Genomic DNA, 17,260 nt, shown 5'->3' on the forward strand with positions numbered 1-17,260 from the left:
GCCGGCCTTGGGAGCCTGGCTTCCACAGCTTCCGGCTCCCAGGCACCTCCCAGCAAGGTTAACGTGCAACCTTTCTGCTCTTTGCCCAGACCAGAGCAGTGCCGGTGCCGGGAAGCCAGGAACTGGAACTGCGACACAGTAGGAAAGGGTCTTCGCCTCCGAAGCTCACACTTGTGAACTCAACAGGCAGCACTTCCCATCCGTTATTCTGGGTCCCAGGTTTTCCTCACTAAGCCTCTTTGCTCTGCTCTCTTGAGTGTTAAGGAACCCACACCTGGAATCCCTGCAAAGGCTACGATAACGCTGGTTCGAAGGGCGCTGGTTTCCAAATCGTCAGGTTTGCGGTTCCCCTATCTGGGAGAAAGGAACGGGAAGGAAACTCGAAGCTGCTGACATGGCACGGGACCCTCGTCAGGCCCCAGGTCCACTCTGCCTCTCTCCTGAGCAGGCCACTTGTCTGCATGCAGGCCCTGGGGGTACACGCTGGGAACACAACTGCCCCCTACTCCCAATGCCTCTCGTAAAGGGAGGCAGTGTTCCTCCCTGTGTGCCCTGCCCTGTACGTTCCGGACAGGCCCCGGCAGCCTCTGCTCTGGCGTCCTCAGAGGAAACCCCGCAGTCACGTGCGTGTGCTGGCCCACTTGGTCTTGAGCGTCTCTCGCCCTTTGTCTGCTGGCACACAGTGCAAGGATCATAGGCCTGGCCCGTGCTCCGTGCCCTATAACTGCCTTGAATCCAGGAAAGGGGTGTTTAATGAGCAAATATCATCCCCAACTACCCCCAAAATCTCTTCCAACTGTGGCCCCGGCAGCCTGGCTGCCTCTGACCCTTTCTGTCTGCCTTCGCCGCAGGGTGCACGCAGAGGGACTCCGAGAATCGCCGTCCGGCTCGCTACCGCGCAGCAGCCAACTGCGGGACGGCGCCCGAGCTGCTGCGCAATGTGAAGCCTGCGCTCTGAAACCCCTTAGGGGAGGAGGCAGCTCCTGAGCAAAGCGGCTGATTCCAGGGGAGGGCAGGGAAAAACCCAAGACGAGCCAACGCAGCTCACAGCACCAGGAAATAAGGAGCGGGAGGTCTGGATGGAGTTCCTGTGCCCGGCTTCAGGCTCGCCCAGGCCTGGCCACTGCGGCCATTTGAGGAGTGAACCAGAGGGTGGGAGATAGCTCGCTCTGGCTCTGGCTCTGGCTCTCTAACTCTTTGGCTCTCTGTCACTCTGCTTTAAAAATATATATAAATAGAGCCGGCGCCGTGGCTCAATAGGCTAATCCTCCACCTTGCGGCGCCGGCACACCGGGTTCTAGTCCCGGTCGGGGCGCCGGATTCTGTCCCGGTTGCCCCTCTTCCAGGCCAGCTCTCTGCTGTGGCCCGGGAGTGCAGTGGAGGATGGCCCAGGTGCTTGGGCCCTGCACCCCATGGGAGACCAGGAAAAGCACCTGGCTCCTGGCTCCTGCCATCGGATCAGCGCGGTGCGCCGGCTGCAGCGGCGGCCATTAGAGGGTGAACCAACGGCAAAGGAAGACCTTTCTCTCTCTGTCTCTCTCTCTCACTGTCCACTCTGCCTGTCAAAAAAAAAAAAAATATATATATATAAATAAAAAAATAAACAATACTTAAAATGTATAGGCAAAATGGAGAAAAGAGTCACTTTATAGTAGAAAAATGTGGCAGATGCCAGCTTTACAAGGTGATGAAGGTTACCATCCCCGGAGAGGCAGTGTGGACATCATGCACGCCCTGTGACAATGGGATGAGAAGGGCACTTCCTGTCTCCAACCCCATCATAAGAAAATGACCCGACAGACACAAACCCAAACTGGGGGACAAGCCACAGGATGCCTGGATAGCATTTTTAGGGGAAGACTAAGAAACCACCACAGACAGCAAGAGACAGGGGAAGTGTGGTCACTAACTACACTGCGGGAGTCTGGATGGGGTCCCGGAGCGGAAAGAGGGTATTAATGAGAAACTGGCCAGATCCAAATCGAGTCCAGAGTTTACTTCAAAGTGCCGTGCCAAGGTCCGTTTCTGAGTTTTGACAAATGCATCGTGGTGGTGTGTTAAAAGTGGGCTCAGGCATGAGGCCTGGCAGTGACAATGCAGAGGACCTGGGTTCAGACCCCACCCACCTACATCTCCAGACTCTAGCTTCCTGCTAATGCACACCCTGGGAGTCAGCATGACGGCTCAAGGGACTGGGTTCCTGCCACTCACTTGGGAGACCTGAACTGAGTTCCTGGCTCCCGGTGTCAGCTCAGCCCTAACTGTACTGGGCATCTGAGGGACTGAACCAGCAGGTGGGAGCTCACCTGTCAGATGCTGTCTCTGTCTCTCCCTTTCTCCAAAACACTGATATTGATGATGAGGAAAACTGGGTACATGGGAACCTCCTGAACTACCTCTGTAACTTTTCTGTGAATCTAAAATTATTCCAAAATTGCAAAATTTATTTAAAATAAAACTTTCGGGGGGGATTCTGTTGGACAGTCATTTAAGGCTCACTGGGATTCTAACTGCTGTTTTTCTACAAAGACATATGACCTATAAAAGTCTATTTCCATAAAAGGGACACAACTTTTTGTTTGTTTTTATTATTTGGGAAACAGAGAGAGAAAAATAAACAGAGACAGAGGTCCCATCCGCTGGTTCATTTCCCAAATGCCTGCAGTGGCCAGAGTTGGGCTAGGCCAAAACTGGGAGCCAGGAATTCAACCCAGGTCTCCCCTGTGGCTGGTGGGAAGTCACACGCCGGCGCTATCACATGCTGTTTCGCAGGGTGCACACGACTGGGAAGTGAGAATCAAGAGCTGGAGCCAGGGACTGAAACTGGGTACTCCAACCCGGGGCACGGGCATCTGAACTGATGTTTCCACTGCTAGGCCAAACACTTACCCCACCTTTGCCTCCGAGCCTCCTGGGAGGCATGCCTGCTTTTGCCAGGTGCTGTGAGATATTTGGCACCCACTCGGTGCCAGGCGCTAGCTGGGAGACTCTCCTGGGAAGGTGAGGAAACAGGCTCGGGAAGATAAAGAGCCCGGCCCAAGCCTGCAAGTGTAAGGACAAGGATAAACTGGCTCACGGGCTCCGGGTGGAGACACTGCTGCATCACTACCAGCTGTGTGACCTTGAGCAGAACCAGGGACATCAATGGGGCCCCCACTGGGGCAGATGGGAGGCCCAGCTGGGTCAGCTCAGCACTGTGCCCGGCCCCCAGGAAGCCCAGTGACTGTGGGCCGGGGAGTCCCCCAGGGCGAGTCCCTCTGTTCACCCAGACTCCAACCACTCGGGATATTTTCCCCTTCAAAGGGGGAGATGGTCAGACACTACTTGGAAAATTACCCCTGACATGTCCAGGCTTTCTAGAGACACTCATTTCCATAACTCCTCCAATTCAAGGACATTTCATACAGACAGATCGTTTGGGCAAGACCAAATTAGCGTCAAGCTCTGACGTCATCAGCAATGACTCACAGTACACACTCGGGAAAACATTCAAAAGAAGACAAGGAACCAAAAACAAAACGCACGAGAAACTTACTCAAATACAGAGCTGTCATTCTGGTCTCCCCAGATCAGGATCTCGGTGATCGAACGGATGGTCTCCACCAGCAGGTTCCGGTTCTGTTCTGTGACTGTGGTGTTTTTGGTCAAAACGTGGTACAGATACCTGAGAGAAAGGCCAGGAGAGAAAACAGAAGAAACTGATGAGACATAACTCGCCACCAAGAAAAACGGCAGGTGAAGCTTTGAAGCCACACACACCAGGGACACACCAACCCAAACAAGCAGGGGGACTGTCAAGCCCTCCAGCCAGCCAGCCTCAGACCTCGACGTGCCCAGGCTCACCTGGAGGCCTGGATAACGCGGGGGCTGCTGCAGCCCGCCAGAAGACTGCTAAGGGCTCAGCAGAACGGAGCGAAGAGCAGGCACTGGCCTGGTTCACACATTCCCGGCGATTCCGGTGCTCAGGGCCAAATGCCTAACCCAGGCCCACTGCCAGGTTGATGCTGGGATTGACAAAGTGGCCATGGCTTAGAGAAGGTGGGTTCCACAGCCAACGGCTGGGACAAAAATCCTGCGCCAAAAAGATTACACCGGGGTGCTGTGATCCCAGCCAAGTGCAGCACACCATCAGAATTTAGGGCCCAAGCTAAGCACTTTGCAGTCCAGAGACAGCAAGTTCATTTACTGAGCACAGACTGTGAAATTCAGGATGAAATGGCTGGAGAGCCTACAGCACTGGAGTTCATCCATCCTGACAGGCCAGGAAGCCAGCCACTGGGGCAGACAGACACAGCCCAGTCCTCGGGGTCCCTCTGCTGGTAGTGCAGAAAACCAAAAATCCACAGAGGTCAGAGCTAAGCCATGCAGGGACCAGCAATCCAGCCACTTGTCCTCCCTTTTCAAAGGTTCATTTTATTTATTTGAAAAGCAGGGTGGCAGAGAGAGAGAGAGTCAGAGAGAAAGAGATCTTTCATCTATTGGTTCACTCTCAAATGGCTGCAATGGCTGAGGACTGGAAGTGGAGCAGCTGAGACTGAAACCAGTGTTCCCATCCAGGATGCCAGCCTGCAAGTGTGGCTTTACCTGCCGCACCACATCAGCCTCCTGGCACTGCTTTATGACTCCTCTGAGGGCCTGCATCTGACGAAGAAGCCTCAGGGTTGCGAATCAGGAACAGACACCAAGGGGAGAGACTCCGGAAAAGCGGCCTCCTGCTTTCTTTTACAGGAATGCTCAGTTTGGGGGTGGGGAGCGAGGGGGTGGTAAGAGCTGGACAGGGAGATTAGACCTAAAGTCTCTGAACCGGGGGAAGACAGAAAGAGGCAGAACCTCGCAGACGGAACACTACAAATAATCTGCGACTTTAAGGTAGTAGATTTTTAAGGTCTTTAAGGTCTGGGGATTATTTAGTAGTTTTCTGTGATGGTTTTTTTAAAAATATTTATTTTATTTATTTGAAAGACAGAGTTACAGAGAGAGAGAGAGAGAGAGAGAGGTCTTCCATCCACTGGTTCACTCCCCAAATGGCTGCAATAGCCGGAGCTGGCCCTGCTGATGGCCATGTTTTAAAGACACAGTACTTGCATAATCAAGCATTTAATGAGTTTAATTAATTAGAAGTTGTAAGAAATTTTTAACTTGCACCAACTAGTATAGCCCTCCCAAATAACAAATTGCTCAGTGCGCCAATCTACTGCCAGAGTGGCATGTGGGGGACCAGGTCAGGTACCCTCTGTGGTAAGGTTCACACAGAACATGAACTACCCTGGGGTGGGTCACAGGGGACCCCTCACAGCTGTTCCCATTGTTTCTCAACTACATCTTCCCCGAGAGGCTCCAAGAGCAGTTTTCCAAGCAGCAATCCGCAGGCCTCCTGCATCAGAATCACCTGTCTCTGTCACCGCCTATCCCAGCGCCACTGCACCTGTCTCTGTCACCGCCTATCCCAGCGCCACGGACTCCACGCTCCCTGTGCCGTCCGCAGGTGCTCTGCCAGGGACAAGGCACTGCCAGCAGTGTGGGGAAGGGAAAGGTTCTCCCTGACTCTGGAGTTCTCTTCTCTTTTCATCAGCATCACACACGACACTGCTGGCCACTGGGAGGCAGCAGCCGGGGTGAGCAGGCCTGCTCTGAAGACCCTAGATAGACAAGGATGGGATAGTTTAAACTCCTCAGGACCAGGGTGGAATCCAGCTGACTGGGCCTTCTGCCTCCAGGCCCTGGACAGGTCCCGGATCACGGGCACCTTTGTACACACACATCTGCTCCTGCAGACTGTGTTCTTGGACAAGGCACGCCACTGCTCAGAGTCCTCAAAATGGCGCTAACTGTGCCATTCTGCAGACTCAGTGGGAATGCCTAGGAAGAGCCAGACACCGCGCCTGGCACGCAGCGAGCACTCCACAGAGCATGGTTACACTGTGATCACTCTGACAGGGGCCACATTAACATCCTTGCCAAATCATGCAAAGAACATTCTAGGAACTGGGGCCAGTGAGTGGGCATGGTGAGTTATGAATATTCTAGGAACTGGATCTGGTCAAGGAAAGAGGACCTCAGAGAGAAGTGGTGATAGGAAGGTCCAGACAAACCAGAGCAGGAAGTGGACAGTCTGCGTCATTTCCTGAGAGGCGGCAGAGCACGCTGGGGCCATCATGCCTGGGCCTAAGCACTTACTACTGGTGGCTCTTGAGCAAGTTACTCCATCTCTGTGCACCTCAATTATCTCACCTATAAAATGGGAGCAGCAACAGTACCTAAATACTTTAGTATCTATCTATTAGGGTGTCGGGAGGAATAAGTAAGAGACAGCTAACCAAACCAAGTATTAATATCATTGCTTCCATTACATAGCTGGGGCAGCAGGGGAGGTAGGGGGGCCCTGACCGACAGGGAAAAGGCAGGATGGTAAATCCTCAAGAGTCCAGGAGCTCTCATGGGCCTGGCTCTGTGGGAAGACTGCCCATGACAGTCAGACTCATGGCACCGTGGGGACGTGCCCACTACTGCCACTGCACAGACCAAGACAGCCCTGAGGCCTGGGGATGTTCAGCAGCAGCCCAGGGCCATGGGCATGGTCTGCCGGTTCCACTGGTTCCATGCCTCCCCAATACTTCGTGCGCCCTGGCTCTCTCGGGAACCATTCTGCTGGGTGGAGAGTGACATGGCATCTGGGTTTCATGAAGTGAGTGCCTTTTCATATGCATTTATGGGCCACTTGAGTACCTTCTTTTGTGGAGCTGGTATTGGTGTAGCAGGTAAAGCCACTATCTGCAACACCAGAATCCCATATGGGTGCTAGTTCGAGGTCCAGCTGCTCCATTTCAGATCCAGCTCCCTGCTAACGACCTTGGAAAAGCAGCTGAAGATGACCCAAATGCTTGGGCCCCTGGTACCCTTGTGGGAGAACCGGATGAAGCTTCAGGCTCCTGGCTTCAGCCTGGCCCAGCCCTGGCTGTTGCAGCCATCTGGGGAGGGAACCAGCAGGTAGAAGATCGATTGCTCACTTGTGCGCGCTCTCTCTGTCTCTTCCTAACTCTTTCAAATAAATAAATCTTGTTTAAAAAATCATCTTTCCTGAGCTGCCTGTAGAAGTCCTTTGCCCATATTTATTAGCCCAGGTGTCTTTTTCTTAGTTATTTGGTCCTTTTTTTAAAAAAAGATTCATTTATTTATTTGAAAGTAAGAGCTACAGAGATAGAGACAGAGATCTTCCATCCACTGATTGGCTCCCCAGATTGTCACAATAGCCAGGGTTGGGCCAGGCTGAAGCCAGGAGTCAGGAGCTTGCTATGGTTCTCCCACAGGGGTTGCAGGGGCCCAAGCACTTGGGCCATCTTCTGCTGCTTCTCAGGCCATTACCCAGGAACTGGATTGGAAGTGGAGCATCTGAGACACAAACCGGAACCGTATCGGATGCTAGCACTGCAGGCGGTGGCTGTACCCTCTATACCCCAACACCAGCCCTGGTCATGTTCTTATACACTCTGAACAAAAGTTCTTCACTGCTTATACATACTACGAACCTCTTCTCTGACTGCAGCTTGCCATTTTGCTCTAATTATAGTGGTCATTTGATGAACATAGGTTAATTTTAATGAAAACCAGTTTATCAATATTTCCCACGGATAGTGTTTTTTGTAGGAAGCTTAAGAAATCCTTTCCTACGCAAGGCCATGAAGGAATGTCATTTTCTTCCAGCGAAGTTCTGGTTTTAGCCTTCATGTTTCGACCCAGACTACATCTGGAACTGACTTTTGTGTATAGTATGAGGTATGGGCCAAATTAACATTTTCTCTGTGGAGATCTGGTTGACCCAGCACCATTTACAGAAAAGGCCCTCATTTCCGTGTCACCTGCGCCACTCATCAGGGGACTCCACGAGTGAGCTTCTTTCTGGATGCTCCAGTTTCATTGGTTTATTTTTCTATCCTTGTGCCAACACCAGGCTGGCTGATTAGAGCAGCTGTATCATAACTCTGGCTGTGGGGTACTAGAAGCCCTCTACCTTCTCTATCTTTGCAACATTGTATTAGCTATTCTTGTTCTTCTACATTTCCATACACATTTAAAAATCACATTCTCAATTTCCACAAACACACTACTAAGATTTCTGAGATTGCCCTAAAGTTATAGCTAAATTTGGAGAGAACTGAATACTTACAACAGTGTAGTAATATGATATTTACAGCATTTCCTCCACCGTTTGCTGGGCAAGGTCCTGCACATCTTTTGTTGAGATCTACTCCTAGGTCACTGTTTCCTGATGCACCTGTGAAAGCCGTTGTTTTGTTTGAACACCCATTGTCTCCTGCCTGCTGCTGGAACAGAGAAACGCCCACGGGGCTCCCGCTCTGAGCTCCATGATGCTTCGCCTGCACTGCTCACCTCTCTGTCCCCAAACTGCCCTAGTCCTGGTCCAGGGAATGCCTTAGGGAAAAGTCTTCCGTATGTCTGGAGCAGCTGGGGGCAGTGAGGGGCAGTGGTAATGCTGCATCTAATTCCAGAGTTCTGTAGGATCAAACAATTCAATTGTCCTAGAGATACATAATTTTAAGACTTTCTGACTACAAATGCAGCACTACACTTAGAAAGGCTGAAAGCTTCAACCACAGCAGAAGAGAAGAAACGGTGGATCGTGCCACTGCCTGGAGCAGCCGGCAGCCGGCAGCAGTGCAGCTGCCGTCTAGGTCTCTGGGTCTTTTTCTCCGAGGTGGGTATTTACCTAGTTGGGCTCACGTTGCATACCCATTGGCATGACCCATCTTTCTTCCTACCTCAGCTAAAATAAAACCACTTTTGTTACTGACCACTGTGTGCAAGTATCTGTAGTGGCTACCAAGTACTGCACTGGAAGGAGGGGCACATACGTCACATTCCTGAGGGCTTAGGAGTCCTAACTGGTGGAGGAACCAACAATGCCGCAGTGACCATCATTGCCAGCAAAGGGGCGGCCCTATCTCAGATCAGTTTCCGAGACAGTATGATTACCTTGGACGTCCACAGCAAGTCAGGATCATCCTCCTACAATGCTAAGGACTGTCACAATGACATTTCCTCCCTCAGTCTCTGTGTGGGTTTAATCTGCATCGTGGTAGGAACAGCTGAAGCTTACTAGTGCCAGGCTCTGTTCTGAGCTGCAGTTCCATTCACTCAGCTACCCCTGCAAGAACCCTGTGGTGCTGATGCCCGGTGCACGGGGGAGCTGAGGCTCTGGGAGCCAACACAGCCCGGACAAAGCCAGGAGGGGGACCTGGCAGTCGGGCTCCAGACGCCATGCTTAGAATCGTCCCATAGAGACAATGCAAATAACAAACAGCACTGCGCTAGCTAAGCATGTACGTGTGCGTGTCTGGCATACAAGAAAACCAAGAGATAAACAGCAGTCTGAAAAGGCCACAGCGGGCCTTACGGAAAGTCCTTCCAGCCGACTCATACTCCATTTCCTCGGAAAAGAGCCAGTATCCTCATGTCCACAACAGCAGCTCTGCCGATGTGGGGTCCACTCGCAGGCCCTCGCACAGGAATAAGCTCTACACCAACAGAGAAGCTGGAGAGGTTGAAATGCCTGGAGACCGAAGAGTTGCAACCTCCTGCCAACATGCAACCCACACTCTACAGGTTCATCGCCAAGGACTACGGACAAACCCTGCTTTCTCCAGAGACCCACTGCCTTGACAGGTGAAACCGCTGCATTAAAGAAGTCCCACGCCTCACAGAAATCAGTCACTTTGTCCATCTCAGAAACAGAAGCGCCAGGTCCCAGTCTGTCCTCAGTGACTGCACTTTCTGAGGACAGCGGCAAGTTCTGTGACCTGTACCATATTATGCCTCTTATGCTCAAATGGGAGCAGTGGAAATGCTAAGTCTACGGGCCTACAAACCCACCCTCAGTGCACACACAGTAACAGCAGCCCAGGTGTCGGAGAGATGGGGGACATGGAGCCTATGTCTGCTTGGCCTGCTCGGCACCAGCACAGAGACCCTCCACACACTCCCTAGCACAGCCCACTCTGTGCCTTGAAAACCACCATCCAGCAGGCCCCGGAGCAGCCACGCGGGCGGAGTCAGCCTTGGGAACCAGGGGAAGGTGTTCACAGGCTCCTCTCGGTGAATCACTCAGCAGAGATGTCAAACCCGGCTGGCGGGTGAGGCTGGGCCTGGGATACTTGGTGAGGGTGGGGGCAGGACTTACCTCCCTAGAGAAGTCACTGCACCGCCACAGGCACTGCAGGTGGTTGCTAAAAAGCTGGCCAGAACGGGCCTCTTCCACTCGGCCTCTGTCAACTCTTTGTTGCCGCTTACTACGTTCCTGTCCCGTGCTGGCAGCCAACAGTACCCAGCAGAACAAGCCACACAGGTCCCTACCTCCCTGAAGTTTATGTGCACATTTGGAGAGACAGAGAGATTCTAACACGGTGAGACCACCGGAGCTGGCAAGGAGACGTGCCTGAGGAAGCCTGGGCCCTTTCCAGGCGGCCAAGTCAAGGCCAGGATGAAGGTCCAAGCAGCGGGACCCAACAGGGACCCAGTCCTGGCGGATGCAGACAGTAAGTGAAGGGTTGACAGAGCGGGCCAGGGAGAACAAGCCCAAGGAAGTGAGCTGACAGCAAAGCTCTCGTGAGGAACTTTTATGTAAGAAAGGGCTACGCACGTGGATGGGCGGAAAGGAGAGAGAAAGGGAGCTCAAGCAGACAGAGCAAAGGGGCAGACACGTGAGCAGGCAAGGTGTGTGTCCGTGAGCGACAGAGAAGCGTGGCCACCGCAGGCTGCCGAGGTGACTCAAGCGTGGACACTGGCCTCCAGTCTGGCCCCCTCCAGGCCACTGTCCCAACTTCAGCCAGACCACAGCACTCCTCTGCTCAAAAAACACAAAGCCTTCCATGGCTCCCCACTGCCCACAGCCTAACTTCCAGATTCCTTACCATGTCTACAAAGCCCAGGGGATCTGGCCTCTAGGGACCTCCTGTGCCCCTCACTCCTCTGCCCTTGGGTCCTAAACATCCCCTTGCCCCAGCCCTGGGCCTCACCAGCTCTCCCTGACGGAAAGACCCAGCTCTGCCGATGTGCACAGTTCCCCACGCGGGGCCTTCTCAAACCCCTCTGAAACACGCTCCCACCTCCTGCCTGCTGACAACCGCTCAGCACCCAGGTCTGCAGTATGTGCCCACCAAGGATGTTGCTGAGCCCCTGCGCTCCCAAACAGCATAGGCGGGAACAGAGCCGGGGTGCTCTGATGGGCCAGGAGAACTTAGACTTGACACAGTCTGCCCTACTATGAGAAATAAACGTACCATAAGAAAATCAGTCCGGCAACCCTCACCCCAGACTCTGAAACTCTGGGTGCTATCTTAGCCAAAAGTTGAATATGCCAAGCATAGGCGAGCACCTGCCTGCTAGGCAGACATTCCTCCCCTTCTGTGGGTAACAACCCTGCTCCCTCCAACAGGAAGCACCCCTCCCCCTCACTGTCCACCAGCTTGGGTGCAGCTCCAGGTAGGGCATGTGAGGAAGGCTTGGCCACTTAGCACACCTCACACCCCTGGGGATGGCACATAACCTAGGGTGGTCACAACACGAAGAAAAGCGACTGCCTGTTTCCCAGGGATTGCCCAACTGATGTGCTGTGAACTGGAGCCTGACAAGGATACCAACGTGGAAGGAAGCAGAGCTGAGAAGGGGAAGGAGACAGATTCCATACAGCTTCGTCTAACCACTGCAGTTCACCATGGCTGTGTCTGGACAGGCCATTCAACCGAGCCCACTTGGGGGTAAGGCAATTCCAGTGGGTTGCTGTCACCTGCAGCCTAGAGTCTTGAGCCACTCACAAAGGTGACCAAAACTAAGGCCAAATACAACATAACCAGTTCCACCCGCCACGGACTGGCAATCCCTGGTAGAGATGCCGTTTCAGTAGCTGTCAAGTGACGCCATCAGTAGGGGCCCTGCTGGCAGTGGGCGTGTACCAGTGGCACAGCCTTGCCACCACCAGTCTGGGCAAAGCACCACTCGTGATGTGGAGCAAACAGCTTCCTGACTATTTCAATCGCCTCGATTGAAATCACAAACCCGGCTCAGCAGACAAAGCCACAGGTAGTTTCCCATGAGTTCGCCACAGCAAAACCCTGTCTCCCAGGCCCTCCGGGTTTACAAGCTGGGAATCTCATAGACAATAACTTGGTTTTAAAGGGGTCTCTAGCTCTCTGTAACTATCTTCTAAATCCTTCTGTAAATCTCAAATTGTTCTAAAAAATAAGTCTTAAGAAAAGAGAAGAAAGCATCCAGATGCATTGTGTGCCAAACAGTAACAGCAAAATATCAATTCTAAACTCTCTTAAGTTTCTAAACTTCTCTCCACACAGTGCCCTAGGCCAGGGCGAGTGTTTTAGGAACTGTCACCCGTCAGTGGAAGAGTGAACCATTTGTTCTGGGGCGCCCAGGACTAAGCCACTGCTAGTGCTGAAAGGCCACGTCCTGGAAGACCTCTCAGCGCCCCCGGTCACCCCGCGTGTCACATCACACCCAAGTCCATTCCCACCCCCAGCCCTGTTCCCACAGCGAACAGCTCCCTCTCCACATGCCACAGAACTCAGGGTCCCAGCAATGGTGACCCCTCCGTGGCGACTCATGCCCATCCCTGGAGACTCACTCTGGTAGGGCCTCCACCAAAAAGTGCCTAAGAAGGGTTCCCACAGAGCCCTGCGCCAGCTGCGAAGCCAGCACCCGACACACTGGACAGTCATGGACTCTGGCTGTCCCCACCCCCATCCCCCACGGCAGCCTGCAAGCCCCCTCAGGAAAGGAGCTGTCCAGGACGGTTCCTGCTGGCGCCAAGCTCAGAGCAGCGCAGACCCAGGTGGGCCCGGCTGCCCGTGGCTCTTTTCCATGTCACGGTGGATGTCTCAAGGCCCACAGCAGCACACAAATCGCCAGGTTCTTCAGGCTGTAATACGGATTAAGCAGATCTACCCGACCCAGGGCAGCAGCTCAGGTTTCTGACAGGTCCATGACCTAAACAACGAACGTGGGCAGATCCCAGGACACCGCGAAGGAACCCGAGAACCTTTACGGCTCCCTCCTTGGCCGGCTGGCAAGGGTACCCCACAAGCAACTGGTCTCAGGCAAGCTAAAGCCTCCCCAGACTGAGCTGCCAGGAGACTGCATTCAGAAAGAAGCATAGTGACTGCAACCCTAGGGCAAGTGACTTGAGCTCCTGGAACCTTAGTTCCCACTTCCAAAAAATCGCGACAGTAACAGTTCCTGCAGTGCACAGGCTGGGGTGGGGGGGAGCTAAAGGAAAGAATGTCACAGGAAGTCCATAACAAGTACCTGACTCGGGTAAAGCAGTCAAGAAACATTCAAGGAACTTAAAAGGGCGGGAGTCGGCAGTTAGGCGAGAGCCCAGGGGCACCTGTGTGCTGACAGAGGCCCCGCCTCCCCCGGGTCCCCAGGCTCCCCTAGGACACACCCACCCACTCACTAAATTCTTCCAAGTCCTCAAGCCACTCCCTCTCCCCAGGCCCGCCAGCTGCCCTCCCTTTCAAGACCACGAACATTCATGAAATGCCTGCTCACTGCCAGAAAGACACAGCTGAGAATCCCCAGGGGCCAAACGAAAGCCCCCATGGGATCCTCTCCACAGGCCCCCTGTTCCTCCTGTTCCCCGCCACCTCCCAAATTCCTGTTGGTCCTCTCGAATCTCAGATCCCTAGGGGACCAGCCCCTCCTCCCTACTCCCCCTGTCAAGTGCCCCCCCCACTTCCTCCCTCAAGTCACTCCCCCTCAAAGGTCTTCACTTCCCTGTCACGGCCCCACACCTGCGTGTCCACCTGCACGCTCTGCTCCTAACTCATTTTTTTTTTTTTTTTTTTTTGGACAGGCAGAGTTAGACAGTGAGAGGCAGACAGAGAGAAAGGTCTTCCTTCCATTGGTTCACTCTCCGAATGGCTGCTACGGCCGGCGTGCTGCACCGATCTGAAGCCAGAAGCCAGGTGCTTCCTCCTGGTCTCTCATGCAGGTGCAGGGACCCAAGCACCTGGGCCATCCTCCACTGCACTCCCTGGCCACAGCAGAGAGCTGGACTGGAAGAGGAGCAACCGGGACTAGAACCCGGGGTGCCGGCGCCGCAGGCGGAAGATTAGCCTAGTGAGCATCCACGGAGCTCCTGCGGTGTGCTAAACGATAGGAATCCAGCTGTGAACAAATCAAGAGTGCCTGGCCTCCTGGAAGCAGCGGTTTAAGAAACTGAAAAGGCGTACACACAAACGGGCTAACAGCAGATCCCGGAGGAGCTCCGGATGAACCGACCAGAAAGGTCAGCGGGGGAGGGAACGGGCTGGGGGAGTGGTCTGAGAGGGCTCCTCAGGCCAAGGAAGCCGGCCACCACCATGGGCTACCGCTCGGTCTCTTTCCCCCATTCGCAGATGAGGTGAAGTAATTTGTCCAAAGTCACACAGTCGGGAAGCGGTGAAGTCAGGATTCGAAGGCAGGGCTGACTGCAAAGCCACTCTCCTAATCTGTTCATCTCCCTGCACGCCTGCAATCCCAGGGCCCTGTTTGCCACCTGTCTTCCCCCACACCTCTAGTTCTGCTTGCCCTCTGCTTAGGCTCCCCCAGAAAAATACCCTGTTCCTTTCATTTCTGCCCTTTACACGTTGTGAGCTGTATCTTCATTTTCTTATCCAACGAACCCTCAGGACGATCGCAGGAAGCAGGCGCTGTCACTCTACCCATTACACACCTGCGGCAACTGAGGCCTAAATTCACACACCTAGACTCGAATCCAGAGCTGCCCGGCTCCAGAATCCAAGCCTTGGACTCCTAAACCGTCCAGACTACGAAGCACCCCTCCGGGAGAGAGCCTGGTGACCACCGTCCGCCCCGCGCAAGAACCAAGTCCGCATTCGTAACCGAAACCTCACTCCCTTACTTGACAGGTCGAGCTGTGGAGACTACAAGAAACCAAGCGACTCGTCCAAGGTCACACAGCCAGGAGCGACGGGGTCAGGGTTCGAACCCGAGCGCTCTGACTCCAGAGTCCTCGCTCATAACCACCCAGCCTCCTCGGGCGCCCCTCTCGGCCTCCGCCCCCAACCTCGGCTCTCACACAGCCCTGCGTCCCCCGCACGGGGCTCTGCGCCCCTATCCCCAAGCCTCATCCGCGGCCTCCCCCTCCGCCCCCTACACACTTACTTGAGGTGGTCCAAGGAATGGATGTTGCGGGAGGACTTGCCATGGCCCCCGCCCACCCAGCTCCGCGAGCGGCCAAACATGTCGGCGGCCCCGGCCCGTCGCTCTCCTCACGGTCTCATGCCCCAGCAGCCGAGCGGCCTGGCGCCCGCGGCGGCAGCTCAAGCGGAGGAGACAGCGGCGGAGGTGGTAAAGGGACCGCCAACCACCTCCCTCCCCGGCCCGCAGCCCCGCACTGACATTCAGCCGGAACCGGCCGTTCGACCGCCGCGCTTTACGGCCGCCAGTACGAGGAACTCTGGGAAATGCAGTCCACTCGCAAAGCCCCCGGCGACAAGACTCTACGAACGGACTACAAGTGCCGGCGTGCACCACGCGGCCTCCGAGAAGAGGCGGGGCGAGAGGCGAGGAGGCGGGGCGAGAGGAGGAGAGGCGGCCAAGTAGTCCGAGTGGGCGGGAATGGAATCCTGTGGGCGGAGTCCCAAGGGAATTGTTGAAGATCAATCATCTTCGCGGTGTAAACAATTATTAGCTTTATGACAAAAGTAGGAATAGCTAATGCATGGCGTATAGTGCGTTGCCACTGTCCTTAGCACTTTACATATATTAGGATGTTTAATTCCCACGACAACCCTATGAGATGGATATTATTATTATCCCCATTTTATCATCCAGAAAACTGAGTCAGAGATGACCTGACTTGCCCGAGGTCACGCAGTTAGTAAGTGGCAGAACCAGGGTACAACCCAGGTATCCTTATTTTCATCTCCCCAGTAAACCAAAACTGTACCCGATCTGGAAATGGCCCCTCTTGTCCTTGTCTTCCTCTACTTCAACGAAAAATATATAGAAAGGCCTGCAAGCAATGATGTGGCAACTCTGAACACCCTGTACTTTCAAAAGAGCTCTCTGGTCTTCACCCAAAATCCAAGCCATTTCCCAAACAAGAAAGGAGACACCCAGCTTTCTATGGGAGCCAAGAAGATGTATTCCATTTCTGCCCGGGAAGCAACACACACACACTATCCTCTTCCTCATTCACTTCGCCATCTCACGGTTAAGCTGCCTGTGTCCCACGACCTGTGTCAGGCTAGGAGCCAACATTCTCCCCGCAGGCTGGCACACAGCAGGTGTTCGGCAAACGCTGGCAGAGCGAATGGACCAGGGTTTATTTCGCCTTTGGCAGCTGGAGAAATGGAGACCAGTGCTGGGTTAATGGTTCGCCTTATAATTCAGGCGACAGAAAGCCAAGGAGGGGGAAAAAGGAAAAAGGCCAGAGCTGGCCTCGGAAGACACACCCAGCCTGGTAGGTTGGAGTCCCTTCACTTCCCTGGGCCTCAATCCCTCAGCTGTAACGCACTCCACTGCTTTTTTCTGCTCCGGGCGAGCGATGCGCGTGAGGCACCCAGCTCAGTGTGGTCTCAGACTGAAAGGCTTCTGCAGCCACCTTGGGGGTGCTTTCGGCGCGGCAGACTCCCAAAGGACCTGCAAGAGCTGCCCGCGAACATGCGAATCGGTGGAAGACAGGCTCGCTTTTGTCCGTTCTTCTTGGTTGTTTGAATGTCTACCCACTTGCCTATGGTTGCCGCTTTGTAAGAGTCTAGTGTGTATGTATGTATGTATGTATGATACACAGGCAGACACAGAGAGCTCCCATGCCCTCTGGTTCACTCCCGAATGTGGGCAGCCAGAAGCTGGGAACTCAATCCGGGTCTTCCACACGGGTGGCAGGGACCCGGTCACCTGGCCGACATGCTCTTGCCTTCCAGGTCTGCACTGGCTGAAGCAGGGAGGCAGAGCTGGAGCCAGGAATCCAACCCAGGCATTTTGATGTGGGCCCCGGGCAGCTTAACTGCTAGGGCAAACAAGACAGCTGCCCACGAGCACACACACGCACGCACACACACATGCATGCATATGCACACACACAATACATGCACACATGCATACAAAATACATACATGTACACACATGCATAAGTACACTCACGCACACATATGCACATACACAATACACACATCACACACATGCACACATTCGCACTTACACACGCGCACACGCATGCACACAC

The 17,260-nt window shown here is 54.0% G+C and overlaps 1 protein-coding gene across 9 annotated transcripts in view; it reads right to left on the reverse strand.

The window, feature by feature from the left end:
- CLEC16A (C-type lectin domain containing 16A) overlaps window positions 1-15,510 on the reverse strand; it is a 210,302-nt gene extending 194,792 nt beyond the window's left edge. For 3 of the 9 annotated variants that reach the window (XM_051847432.2, XM_070065001.1, XM_051847434.2), the window contains exons 1-2: window positions 15,193-15,503; window positions 3,536-3,664 (exon numbers count right to left, since the gene is read on the reverse strand). In XM_051847432.2, coding sequence (XP_051703392.1) covers window positions 3,536-3,664; window positions 15,193-15,272 — 209 coding nt within the window. In that variant the 5' untranslated portion in view covers window positions 15,273-15,503. Of the gene's footprint in view, window positions 1-3,535; window positions 3,665-8,164; window positions 8,273-15,192 lie in introns of all 9 variants that reach the window. The other 6 variants (XM_051847428.2, XM_051847430.2, XM_051847427.2 and 3 more) reach the window with 5 other exon arrangements.
- Between the last annotated feature and the right edge of the window lie 1,750 nt (window positions 15,511-17,260).

The sequence above is a fragment of the Oryctolagus cuniculus genome, chromosome 19 (assembly GCF_964237555.1).
Source record: "Oryctolagus cuniculus chromosome 19, mOryCun1.1, whole genome shotgun sequence".
In the NCBI taxonomy this organism is placed as follows: domain Eukaryota; kingdom Metazoa; phylum Chordata; class Mammalia; order Lagomorpha; family Leporidae; genus Oryctolagus; species Oryctolagus cuniculus.